We start from the raw sequence: 14,497 nt of genomic DNA on the forward strand, positions 1-14,497 counted from the left end.
GATCCTAACAAACAAATGTTGGATGCGTATTACTAAAGGGCCTATTATGATTAATTAGGAAACATCTTAGGTGGTGTACAGATGCTAAAAGTAAATGAATGAATGAATAAATAAATAAATAATATAACTTAAAGGTTTAACAAAATAGCATCGCGGGTGGATTCGATGTGATGGCAGCGCGTGTTATTAACAGTAATGTTATAAGGTTAAGACATGTACATAGAGCAATATATGTGTAAAAAATAACAAACATACTTACTTAGTCAAGACTGTTGACCTGTGCCATCAATTGTTGACCTGTGCCATCAACTATTGACCTATATGTCTTGGACCCTTGACTTATTTCATTGACTGTTGATCATGCCCTGTATGTGCTCTCTGCTGTACATGTTGACCTATTTCATCGACTATTGACCTATGTTGTGGACTGTTGGCTTATTTTATTGACTGTTGACCTATTTCATTGACTGTTGTACATGTCCTGTACCATTGAATGTTGACCTGTGCCATTGACTGTTGACCTATACCATTGACTGTTGACATATATATACCATTGGCGGTTGATCACCTATACCATTGACTGTTGACCTATACCATTGACTGTTGACCTGTACAATTGACTGTTGACATATATATACCATTGACTGTTGACCTATACCATTGACTGTTGACCTGTGTCATTGACTGTTGACCTATATCATTGACTGTTGACCTGTACAATTGACTGTTGACATATATATACCATTGACTGTTGACCTATACCATTGACTGTTGACCTTTACCATTGACTGTTGACCTGTGTCATTGACTGTTGACCTGTGCTATTGACTGTTGACCTGTGTCATTGAATGTTGACCTATACCATTGACTGTTGACCTATACCATTGACTGTTGACCTGTGTCATTGACTGTTGACCTGTGCCATTGACTGTTGACCTGTGTCATTGACTGTTGACCTATACCATTGACTGTTGACCTTTACCATTGACTGTTGACCTGTGTCATTGACTGTTGACCTGTGTCATTGACTGTTGACCTATACCATTGACTGTTGACCTATACCATTGACTGTTGACCTGTGTCATTGACTGTTGACCTGTGCCATTGACTGTTGACCCGTGTCATTGACTGTTGACCTATACCATTGACTGTTGACCTGTGCCATTGACTGTTGACATGTGCCATTGACTGTTGACCTATACTATTGACTGTTGACCTGTGTCATTGACTGTTGACCTGTGCTATTGACTGTTGATCTGTGCCATTGACTGTTGACCTATACTATTGACTGTTGACCTATACTATTGACTGTTGACCTGTGCCATTGACTGTTGACCTGTGTCATTGACTGTTGACCTATACCATTGAGTGTTGACCTATACCATTGACTGTTGACCCATACCATTGACTGTTGACCTATACCATTGACTGTTGACCTGTGTCATTGACTGTTGACCTGTGCTATTGACTGTTGACCTATATCATTAACTGTTGATCTGTGCCATTGACTGTTGACCTATACCATTGACTGTTGACCTGTGTCATTGACTGTTGACCTGTGTCATTGACTGTTGACCTTGTCATTGACTGTTGACCTTGTCATTGACTGTTGACCTTGCCATTGACTGTTTAACTATGCCCTGACTGTTGACTTTTGCCGCTGACTGTTGATAGGACTTTAATGATATATAATTAAGAGTGATACATGGGGTATACTCTTTTATATGAAATGGTCAATATATTGAAGTTTCCAGGCCTACGCTATATAAAGCTGCCATGACTCATGTCTTGTAGATGTACTCATGTCCATAGTTGTGAGTTCTGATGGGTGGATTCGAACACCGCCTTTTATGACACATAATTTGAAACTGCAGAGGAGGTTTGGGTGCTCGTGGTGATTATAACATTCCTTTTCAGTATCATAGATATGGAAAAGAGCAAGGATCAGTATTTGGGGAAGTGGAACAAAAAAAAAAGAAATGAGAATTTTCACGTACTGTTTAACATGAAATATTCGTGTGTACTTTCTTTCGCGGATTTGAAATTAAATTTTCAAATTATTTAATGGGTACAAACTTTTCGCAGTTAGTACATACACATACTTATGTAATAATGATATAACAATAATACATACAGCAATATCTATTGTATTTATGTTTGTGGTTCCGTCACAACCACAAAAACAAGGATAGTTTATACACAACAAACATTTCATGTTGTACATTTACAAATCTGTGTATATTATTTGCATAAATGGGCAAACAGAAATATCTTTGATTGTATTGCCACTTTTAAACTTATCCATCATGTGGGATGACCTGCTGTTGCAGATCATGTTTTTTGGGGCTGCGGTGGCCGAGTGGTTTAGGTGTCCCGACACTTTATCACTAGCCCTCCACCTCTGGGTTACGAATTCGAAATCTACGTGGGGCAGTTGCCAGGTATACTGACTGTAGGCCGTTGTTTTTCTCTGGGTACTCCGGCTTTCCTCTATCTCCAAAACCTGGCACGTTCTTATAATTAAATGACCCTGGCTGTTAATAAGACGTTAAAAAAAAAAAACAAAAAAAACAAACAAACCAATGTTGCAGATTTAAAACTTATAATTACTCATAATAAGACTGTAAACTTGTAGAAAAAAATAAATAGGAATTGCATTAAATATTATATACTCTAGATCTACTGCCCAAAGGCAAACAGCTTGGCCAGTATTCTACTGCCAAAGTACCTCATTGTAAAGGTTGAAAGATAAACCCATCAAACTTATAGTCATAATATAACACTCCTTTATCTCCAGTAAAGTGTCACAAACATTAGATTGCTAAGGTGTGAATGAAGTCAGCTTTTGTTTAGATGTATAAATTTGTTACCAATGGATAAAATTTCCTTGTTACTTTCATTACTACGCCGGTTTTTACTGAAGCCTGGTGGTGTGAACTTCCTGGTTTTTCGGTATAAATTCTATTTACCTGAAAACAGATGTGCGTGCTTTGTATTTATATGTATATAATTATATGTATATACATAGATTATCATGGTCGTCTCATCACAAATGTTAATTTCTTTTTTCAGGATGGTACTGGGGTTACACTACGAGGAACAAGAACCAGCGAGGGGTCTTCCCAAAAACTTATGTACATATAAAAGAAGCAGCAGTGTTAACTACTGGGTAAGGGGCCATCTCAAAATGAAAATAAAACTTCACAGCATGTATAAATAATTATATTGTTTTATGGAGGTTACGTTAAAATTTAATACCCTTGCATTTCGGTATATAGTGTTCTGTAGATATGATGTGATGTTACAGGATGTTATGTCAATGGTTGGCAATGTCAGGCTTCACTATCTCTATTTCTCAATGATTCTGTATATATCAAATCTGGAGCTTGTTGATGATCAAAACCAAAAAGCCATTTATGTTCATGAAAAATAATTGAATCTTACTGAGAATACATTAATATGTTTTTATATAGTTGTATCTTTGGCAAGACATATTATCCTAATTTCTTAGGATATCATGTGATATGCCTACATTCACTAGCCTACAGTATATTGTTCAGTGAAGTAGCCACCAACTACTACAAGGAGACTGCCTCAAAATGACCACATCTGTTCAAAGGGCAATAAACCCAGAAAAAACTTATAAATATCTCACTTTAAATAGAAGACAAGCATTAATTATATTGAATTTGTGTAATGTACACAATTCGAAAGTTTTTCACTCAGGAATTTTAAATGTTTCTATTTCCAGCTCTCTAGAAACTATTGCTCCCAAGGAGCTGCCATTGTCCCAGGAGATCAACTGTGTACTACGAGAATGGCACGGCATGTGGAAACAGTACTTCGTGGTATGTTCATTTCAACATTGTCATCTCCACTTAAACAGGTTCAGAGTTCAGCATTGTGGTATATATGTTCATCTCAATATTTACAGGGTCAGAGGTCAACATTGTGGTGTGTTCATCTCAATATTAACAGGGTTCAGAGGTCAACATTGTGGTATATATGTTCATCTCAATATTAACAGGGTTCAGAGGTCAACATTATATATTGTGGTATATATGTACATCTCAATATTAACAGGGTTCAGAGGTCAACATTGTGGTATATATGTTCATCTCAATATTAACAGGGTTCAGAGGTCAACATTGTGGTATGTTCATCTCAATATTAACAGGGTTCAGAGGTCAACATTGTGGTATGTTCATCTCAATATTAACAGGGTTCAGAGGTCAACATTGTGGTGTGTTCATCTCAATATTAACAGGGTTCAGAGGTCAACATTGTGGTATGTTCATCTCAATATTAACAGGGTTCAGAGGTCAACATTGTGGTATGTTCATCTCAATATTAACAGGGTTCAGAGGTCAACATTGTGGTGTGTTCATCTCAATATTAACAGGGTTCAGAGGTCGACATTGTGATATGTTCATCTCAGGACAATTACTATTAACAGGGTTCAGAGGTCAACATTGTGGTATGTTCATCTCCACATTGACAGCTAGGGTTCTGAGGTTAACATTGTGGTATATTCATGATCATCTCATTATCAACAGGGTTAAATGGTCAATATTGTGGTATACATGTATTTATCTCAACATTTACAAGGTTCAGAGGTCAATGTTAAGGGTTGAAAGATAACAGTTTGTAACTCCTGTTGGTTTATATTTACTGTAATTCCAGTTTTTCTACTTTTCTTCTTTCAGGAAAGAAAATCCGATTTTGCGGAAATCATGGGCATGATGCAAGAACTGATCCACTGGCGGCGAAAAATTATGTCCAGGAAGTTGACAGCGGTGAGAGAGATATTACTGTTATAAAGCTAAGACGGTTCATTATAAGGGAATACATGTGAATCATGACCGAGTATTATCTCGAGGGAGTGTTCATTGTAATGGGATTGTTCATGATGAGGGAGTATTCATTGTGAGAGTATTCATTGCAATAGAGTGATCATTTTAAGGAAGTTTTTATTCTATTTTAAAATTGTATACTTTTGTATTCCAGGAGGAGCTACGAGACTTACAACAGAAGATATCATCTAAAATAGATATAGGAAATGAGTAAGTTCTTTGTTCTGTCGTACAGAATGTGACAGAGATGCTAAGTCACGAGTTTGGGTTACAGAGAGAAAAAAGCAAGAAAGAAATAATCTGGATTTTAATATCAGTATTGTCTGAGAATATGAAGTATTTATCCAGTATAGAATCCGCAGATAAGACCCTTTGTGCAGAAATCATCTAAATGAGCCTAGATGCCATAATTTCCTGTGTATTGCCTTTGGGCTGTATGATGTTAAACATTAAAAATTACTTCTGTTGGCTATCTGATGAAGCGGGCTCTAACAAAAGGTTTGAAAACAAAACCATGAAAGCTTTGGACTACATTTACAATATCTGTCAAATCCAAGATAATTCAATATTATTTGTAGACCAAAAAAAAAAAAAAAAAAAATAATAATAAATAGATTTAATTTTAAAGCATGTATGCATATGCATTCAAGATTGTCTCCCAAAAGTAGACTAAAAATATGTTTTTCAAGGTAATTACATACTTAAACTTGAAATTCAGACCATAGCAGGTAACCTACGGGTAATGTGCCAGAAAAGAGCGGGCAATGGATTTGTTATGAGAGGACTGTATGTTCATTTGATCTTTACTGACAAAGGGATTTTATGTTCACTTGGTTCTGAATACTAGGTGTATACATTATATATCTCGATTTATTTTTTCTATAGCATGCTTGGCCTTGACCTTGTTGTTCGAGCCGAGCAGGGCAATGTCCTTGACCCTGAGTCAACAAGTGCTATTAACCTCTTCAAACAGGTAAATATTTCTTGACTTAAGATCTTGTGTAATGAATAAAATAATTACTTGCATAATAGATATTATTTTGTAATGATTTATTCAGAAAGTAGTTTGTGATGCAGAACTGTAAAATTGACCAGTCTTTGTATTAGTATTTAAGATATTGTAGAAAAATTATTTAGTTTTCTGAAATCAATGATCCAATTTAATTTCTAGCACCTACGTATACATTTTATACAGCTGGTTAGAACATAAAAATAATTCACTAATATTATGTTTAACAATAAAATTCATATGTTTACTTTTCAGCATGAACTCGCAGCAGATCGAATCAAAGCAGAAAAGGTGAGAACAAAATAAAACAAATGCTTTTATTAATTGATAACAATCGACCATTGTGACTGCTTAGGTGTAACAGCAAGAAAAAAAGTGTATCTGAAGGGTTATCTCCCTTCCCAATTGCAGAAAATGATTTGTAAATGCTGATTTTCCATATGTATGATTATTCCTTGAATTAATTTAAAGCAGAAAACAAATTAATTGTTTTATTTAACATTTTGAAATTCTGAATTGTTAATTTTTGGACTATCGGTTTATGATAGGGTCAGACCTTCAAACAACATTGATATTCATTGATTGTGGTTTACAGGCGAATGCTGGGCACGAGGACGGCATCAGTCTCACATGGCCTCACACTTTTAACCTTTTTGTGAAACTAAGAAATTTTGTTTGTCGGATCGGCGAAGATGCTGATATCCTGATGAGCCTTTACGATGCCAAATTTGGAAAATTTATAAGGTAAGAGGTTGTAGTGTTTGTGACTAAAATATTCTTGATTGAACAAATTATGTAATTAGTTGTGTTTATTGGAAGACAAAATTTGATACAGATGAGGAACATGAATTATTTTTTCATTTTTATTGACTTTTCAGTGAAAATTATGTAGTGAAGTGGGCCAAAGGAGGAGGCGTGCCAAAGAATTTAGAAATGCTGAACAATTATAAAGTGGTCTTTACGGTAGGTTTATGATCCAGTCCACTGTACGGGTACTAGGTGATTGGCAGGGACCTGCTATATTTGCTAAAGTATCTGTCTATTGTTGGGAAGGTCTCTCTGAAAATAATACTTGGATCATTAAATTGAAGTGAAAATGTTAATACTTTTATACCAATATTCTCTGGTGTGAATAGTTTAGACTAGGTTTTTATGATCTGACATGGAAACAAATATGTATAATGTATAATTCATTTTATTTATTTACTTATATTTGTTTCAATATAAAATTTCTGGTTTTCCATGACATTCATTTATGATAAAAAATAATTGATCATTGTTTAACGTATGTTTAATGAATCAGTGATCACCATTTTACTGTACAATCAACAACAACAACAAACACCAATAACACTTATATATTGACTTATCTTTCCAGGACTTAGGTGCTAAAGACCGGCAACGAGAAAAAGTGTTTCTAGTTTTTCAAATTGTAAGAATAGGTAAGTTTGTTCATCTATAACTGTTTACACTATTTACCTCATCATTGCCAATAGTTGTGTTAATATTTTCAGAAAAATATATTCTGATGATATTTTTATACCCCCGCAACGAAGTTAGGGGGGTATACTGGAATCAGGTTGTCTGTCCGTCCGTCCGTCTGTCTGTCTGTAGACGCATTTTGTAAGGACAACTCCTCCTAAACCGATGGGCCAATTCCGATGAAACTTCACACAAATATTAATGATCATGTGTAGATGTGCATGCCACTTTATTTTTCCAAAATTATGGTTGCTATGACAACTCCTCCTAAACTAAATGGCCGATTTCAATGAAACTTCACACAAATATAGAGGACCATGTGTAGATGTGCATGCCACTTTTTTTTTTTTTTCAAAATTATGGTTGCTATGGCAACTGGTCACTATAAACAGGTTTTCTGATTTGAACCATAACTTTAAGTTTGTCCGGACAACTCCTCCTAAACCGAAGGGCCGATTTCAATAAAACTTCACACAGATATCGAGGACCATGTGTAGATGTGCATGCCACTTTATTTTTCTCAAAATTATGGTTGCTATGGCAACTGGTCACTATAAACAGGTTTTCCAATAAGAACCATAACTTTAAGTTTGTCCGGACAACTCCTCCTAAACTAAATGTCCGATTTCAATAAAACTTCACACAAATATAGAGGACCATGTGTAGATGTGCATGCCACTTTCTTTTTTTTCCAAAATTATGGTTGCTATGCCAACTGGTCACTATATTACTGGGTTATCTTAGTTAGCCTCTAATTAACAGTTCCAATTCACCATTGACTCGTGCAGATTGCGGGGGTATTAGTCAGCCATCCTGGCTACAGTTCTAGTTTGGATATATTTTTTTTCACACAAAAAACGTATTACCTATTTATTTTCATGACAATACACATCATCAACGCTTTTACTGCAGTTGGTGGAAAAGGTTTGATTATTAAAAAAAAATGAAATTAGCCAGAGAATATGACATTACACATGTACCGGAGTATTTGGTTGTGGTGATGAATACCCAAACATGTACCTGGGTATTTGGTTGTGGTGATGAATACCCACACATCTACCCAGGTATTTAGTTGTGGTGATGAATACCCACACAAGTACCCGGGTATTTAGTTGTGGTGACGAATACCCACACATGTACCCAGGTAATAGGATGAATACCCGAGGAATGTCAGTAAAATATGTTATTAAAGCTCCTTAAGTAGAAACTGTTCATGATTATGTGTAGCAGCTATAAAGTAAAATTATAGTCAGGCTGAAAAAGGAGAGCGTGCTTATAGATATTTATTACATTTTTACCAGTGAAATATAAAAAATTATTCATTCTATAAAAGTGATATTTTTCACTAGTGAAAATATCACTTTTGCTGATTTGACCAATCAAATTAATGATTACAAAATACCAAAATAATTGACCAATCAGAAAGCCCGACATATATGTCAGCACCTGGACAGGGGGAACTACTGTTTTTGTTTACAAATTATTGCTGTAGGCCTAGTTAGCATACGGGGTAGGTTTTTTATGATAAAAAATGTAATAAACAGAATATCTAACAGTGTCTTCAGTAATACCAAATATATTTCACGAGTGGGGCTAATATTTTGATATTTTTCACTGCCCACTCGTGAAAAATATCAAAATATTAGCCCCACTCGTGAAATATATTTGGTATTACTGAAGACACTGTTAGATATCCTCTATTTCTTCTTGATCTTTCTAACACATTATCATTTTCTGTTGGAACAGGGGTCATGGATACTAAAGATGTAGACGACAAGAAACAGACAAAAGGATTGAAGCGGCCTTTTGGAGTGGCAGGTAAATAAAAAAGAACAAAAAAAAAAAACAAGATCAGAATGATGAGAAAAACTCTAGTCTCGGAGATTTTACGAGGCGTGATCCATGAGGATATTTACAGTTTATAGTCTAATAACATTTGCATGCTAGGTAAACAATTCTTTTGTTAAATCTGACGTTATTTGTCTAAATTAAGTACTAACACAGTTATTTGTTTTCACTTTAAGTATGAAGAATAGACCTGTTTTGCTGTTTTAATGTTTGGAATGACTTTGTTTTGCTGTTCATCCATTTCATCATTAATGCTAAGATGCCGTGGTGGCAGTGTTTAACTTCAAATTTATGGTGTATTTTCTCCAACTGTATCATATACATACTGTCTTGTGTTTCAGTCCTCGACATAACAGATATCATGAATGGCAAACAAGAGTGTTCAGAGGAAGCGCAACATTTTATACCATTTCAGCAGTAAGTCTTTAAAAAGTTCCTGTAATACAATTTCAACAGTAAGTCTTTAAAAAGTTCCTGTAATACCATTTCAACAGTAAGTCTTTAAAAAGTTCCTGTAATACCGTTTCAACAGTAAGTCTTTAAAAGTTCCTGTACCATTTCAACAGTAAGTCCAAAAATATGTTTTCTATTTTTACATACAAATTCCTGTGTCACTAAAAGTATTTCAACCATATATTTCTTGAAACTTAAAAAAAAATGTTGAATATAACTGTTAATGCCTTATAAATTGGAATATGTGTGTTTGATAGATGTGGAGAGAAGGAGGCCATGGAGAGTTTGATTCGGAAAGTTGTCATTGCTAAAGAGATCAACCACAAGGGTCAAGGAGTGTGGGTCTCCATGAAGATCCTTTCAGGCGATCCCAAACAGGTTTGTTGGCTTTCTATCTCAGTTTCATCTGTTTCAGTGTTGTGTAATTAATCCTCACAATTTCCTGTCTGATTCCACAAAGACAATGATAAATCTACCTGGCTTATCTCGGTAACACAACTTTCACTGTTTTCTGTGTTGTAGGTACGAGAAGACTTCCCTCACCTTGTCGGTCAGAATACACCTGTGTCCCGTAAGATGGGTTTCCCAGAGGTCATCATGCCAGGTATGTAATCTCCAACCCAAGTCTTTAGGAACTCAAAGTAATCTCAAACCAAAGCCTTTTAGGTTTTCAAATTAAATTTGTACTTGTAAAAATAATCTTGAACCAGAGTCTTTTGGTGTTCAAAGTTAATACAATTTCGAACCAAAGTCTTTAGGTGTTCAAAGTTAGTATAATCTGTAACCAAAAATCTTTCAAAGGTAATGTAATCTCGAACAAAAGTTTTTCTTTAGATGTGCAAAGACAATATGTTTCATTCTCCAACTGAAGTATTCAAGTTTTTGGTAATGTGTACAGTCGAATCTGTCTAAACGACCATCTCTATTTAGCGACCCTCTGTTCTAAGCGACCATTTCAATTCCTCCCAAGCGTTTTCGCTATATATTTTAACTCTATTAAGCGACCCTCTGTTTACGCGACCAGCGACCACAATTTTTCCTTCCCGTGATAAAAATAACTCTCCAATAAGCGACCAGAAGTCTCCAAAATGCCTTACATTACCATTTTCGCCTTAATAACACCCAAGTAGTTTTACTTTTCGTGCAAAAGGACGGGAGATGAGGCGAAGTGACCGTCTAGAATTCTGACGTTTTTCAGACGTTTTATATACGATATATCAATTTGCATGCGAAATATAACAATGAAGGAATGCATAAACAGTTAACTTACTGTTAAATCGTGATTTGTTATATTTTTTGAGACATTAAAACAGATATTTGCCAGTGAAAAAGTCGCCGTTTTTAAAGTAGGAAATGCAGGAATGTAAATAATAATCAGAGCGGAAATCCGGACCAAGATTTCAGGAATTAAAAAAATATATATAAATAATTTGAAAGTAATCTAATTAACCAAAGAATATGTTTCTCATGTTAAATCGATGTATTTTGCTATGCTGAAAGAATTTAAAAAAATACATATAATGATGAAAAATTAGCACAGTAATAATTATTAAAAAAAAAAAAATTGTTTTGTTTTCTTCAAAGTGGTAGTTCATTTTTCATATATATTATAAATCAGTATTGCCAATTTATAAAGCGAATAAAAAGCTTATGAACATTTATTAAATTTAAGATACCATCTCTATTAAGAGACCACTCTCCATTAAGAGACCGTTTTCAACTTCCCTTGAGTGGTCGCTTAAAACAGATTCGACTGTATATTGTTACGCAGTAAATTTGTAGGTGGTGTATTTTCCTAACATAGTATAGAAATATTGAATGACATATTTACACTTAACTTACAAGAAAACTGGTCAATGCTCCTCCTAAGATATTATTTGTGTTAAAGTTTGTCTTGTTGACGATGTAGCTATTGTATAATTTTGAGGTTGAAATTCATTTTTCAATGTTATTTTTGGATGTTGCCATGACGACCGCTTTTCAACAATATGAATGCTTCAACAATAGTTCTGCAGTCAAGATAACACACTTACTCATCAAATATAATACATTGTCTGTACCCTAAATGGCTAGAGGTATTTTGTGGCTAGTATTTTACCCGGGTTACATATTGATGATGTCATTTTGATGTACAGAGTGACTGCTATTGTTGTCAGGTATGTAACATACCTGTACGACACACCTGTGTGATTTACCTGTGTAATGTACCTGTATTTGTTTATATGTTGACTCTAGGAGGTAAGCCTTACAAATCTATATGTTTCACATCAATACATCCTACATGTTGTAGCATTGCACCATATTGAGTTTTTAGACAGTGATCTTAGTAAATGTGGAAATTATTTTTTTTATCATTTTAATCTTTTGCTTATTGATGTTACCAGGAAACTGTTACATATTTTTTTTTGCCAGATTCTCTGTCATATTTATTCAAATAGAGCTCACGAAAGTCACCTATGAACAATTTTTTTTCAATGATGCGTTCCAGGTGGTGAACATTTTTCTTTTTCTTTTTTTGTATACTGAGTGTATATATGTTGGTGGGTTGTCATCTTTAACACTTTTCAGTGACGTAGTAGAATCTAGAGATTTAAACGCTTTTTGCTTTGAATGTTGTTAATCTGTTGTTCTGTGTTGTTATACCACTATGGATAGCTAGGGTATCCTATGCTTTCTCAGAAGCTAAATCTAGATACAATATGCCCAGGTATCAGTAAGTCCCTTCTGTCGTTACTCTATTTATCAAAATGTTGCCATGGCAACAGTACAACTTCCCTTGATCATATATAGTGCCAGATTAAACGGTAAGGTCGAAAGTCAGAGGTCAAGTGTAAACTTTTTTTATGTCCCTGCTATTGGGGTATAAAGTGGGGGTAGGCGGGATATATATGTTGCCAACATCTGTCACATGCCATTCCAAAACAATGATTTATCATGAGAACCCCTCAGCAGGTTTTCTTCATATCATAGCCATGGTGTCATAACACCAGGTTCATCACCTGATCACAATCTGGGTAGTCATTGGTCAAGATTAATGGGTCAAAGGTCAAATTTGACCCCTTTTGCAATAAACACCTTTTTTTCGTTTAGCCATATTAGATTCTTTTTCTATATGATCTGGTATATCTCAGTGAAAACCTAGGTTGTGAGCAACTCAATATTTGATAATTGTGGTCGCACTGGCCGGGGCAATGATTTATTACATATACTGTATACATTTCATATCCATGTAGTGACCTATATTTTACATGTAATGTATGTTTACAGGACTTTTTGGGGCCGTTAATGGGCCCATTCCCAATTAAAATTATTTCATATTTAAGCCAAATTCGCAAAATTTGGAGTTTGCTCCTGAAAAATTCTTTCCCAATTCACCAATTTTCTTCCCAAAATGAGACAAAATGGCCCCTCCCCAAACCAGTGAGAAAAAGCCCTGGTTTAAAAAGATCAGATGAGCTTTTATCCATTGTGGCTATAAATAAATGATCATTTACAGCATTTATTTTGTGTATTAGTTTGGTGAACATTTTTGATGTACTTATTTTCTTGTTGACTGAACACATTTTTTCAATATTTGAATACAAAACATTCACATACATTTTCAATACAGGATTATGTTCAACTGTCCTTTAATAGCCATGGTTATTTTGGGCCAATAAATATTGAGCTGAAGTAGTTTTATACAATATTTCTGTTTTAGTTGTGATATATTCACCTGTTAAGAGATCTCATTGTGTAAGGGATTAACATGCTGTAAATACTGAGATATGCATTACAAAAACATTTTTTGATACCTTTGTTAATGTATGGTATCAAGAAAGTATCTTGTTTTTACTGACAAAAAAACCCCACATATAGGACACAAACGTATTGATCTATTTATTAAAGCATTGATGTCAATTCTTTAAGTTTCATTGGGGTACGAACAAAAATTTGTTTGCAAACTCTATGAATCAACGTAGTGGATTCTTACAAAAGTTTACAAATTTTTTTTCATACCCCTATGAGACTAAAAAATAATTGATATCAACACCTAATTAATTTTTGAAAGTGATTTTTAAAATCAAAACATGTTTTATTTACAATTTAAATGATCATTTATTAAGGAATTCTTTTTCACAAATCAATACACAAAGTCAGTGAATCAATACACATCAATTAATGGCCGTATTGTAACATTTTTTTCGCGCCATCTGCAGATTTTTTTAAGAGGTATGAAAAAAAATCTCAACCAATAAAACCGGCATCCTGCATACAAACAATGCAGAATTAATTGTATACTAATCTAATGATACATGTACTGTACACCTGTTGTATATTGCGCTAAATACCACATTTGTGATTTTAACAGGTGATGTCCGAAATGACATCTACATAACAATCAAACAGGGCGAGTTTACACGTGGACCAACGAAAACGGCCGACAAAAACGTGGAGGTCACCATGGTCGTCTGTAATAAAAACCTGGAAAAATTAAAGGTACAGATATATCTCATATAAATTTGTCAATATGTACGGTTCATATTCACAACACGTATCATAATATTAGTCAAAATCTACACCTGATCATTAGATTCACTGTACCTCAGTCAAGATTTGGTTTGGTTTGTTTTTGTTAAACGTCCTATTAACAGCCAGGATCATTTAAGGACGTGCCAGGTTTTGGAGGTGGAGGAAAGCCGGAGTACCTGGAGAAAAACCACCGGCCTACGGTCAGTACCTGGTAACTGCCCCATGTAGGTTTCGAACTCGCAACCCAGAGGTCGAGGGCTAGTGATTAAGTGTCGGGACACTTTAACCACTCGGCCACTGCAGCCCACCTTCAGTCAAGACTAAAGACTTTAACTACGGT

At 34.8% G+C, this 14,497-nt stretch overlaps 1 protein-coding gene across 1 annotated transcript in view; it reads left to right on the forward strand.

The window, feature by feature from the left end:
- LOC117339992 (dedicator of cytokinesis protein 1-like) overlaps window positions 1–14,497 on the forward strand; it is a 91,915-nt gene that overhangs the window by 9,075 nt on the left and 68,343 nt on the right. The window contains 14 exon segments of the mRNA XM_033901719.1: window positions 3,073–3,169; window positions 3,752–3,848; window positions 4,707–4,796; window positions 5,008–5,063; window positions 5,739–5,826; window positions 6,118–6,153; window positions 6,458–6,606; window positions 6,741–6,825; window positions 7,241–7,304; window positions 9,091–9,162; window positions 9,534–9,609; window positions 9,903–10,023; window positions 10,168–10,249; window positions 13,997–14,124. Of these exon segments, the coding sequence (XP_033757610.1) occupies window positions 3,073–3,169; window positions 3,752–3,848; window positions 4,707–4,796; window positions 5,008–5,063; window positions 5,739–5,826; window positions 6,118–6,153; window positions 6,458–6,606; window positions 6,741–6,825; window positions 7,241–7,304; window positions 9,091–9,162; window positions 9,534–9,609; window positions 9,903–10,023; window positions 10,168–10,249; window positions 13,997–14,124 (1,241 nt within the window).

The sequence above is a fragment of the Pecten maximus genome, chromosome 12 (assembly GCF_902652985.1).
Source record: "Pecten maximus chromosome 12, xPecMax1.1, whole genome shotgun sequence".
Lineage (NCBI taxonomy): Eukaryota > Metazoa > Mollusca > Bivalvia > Pectinida > Pectinidae > Pecten > Pecten maximus.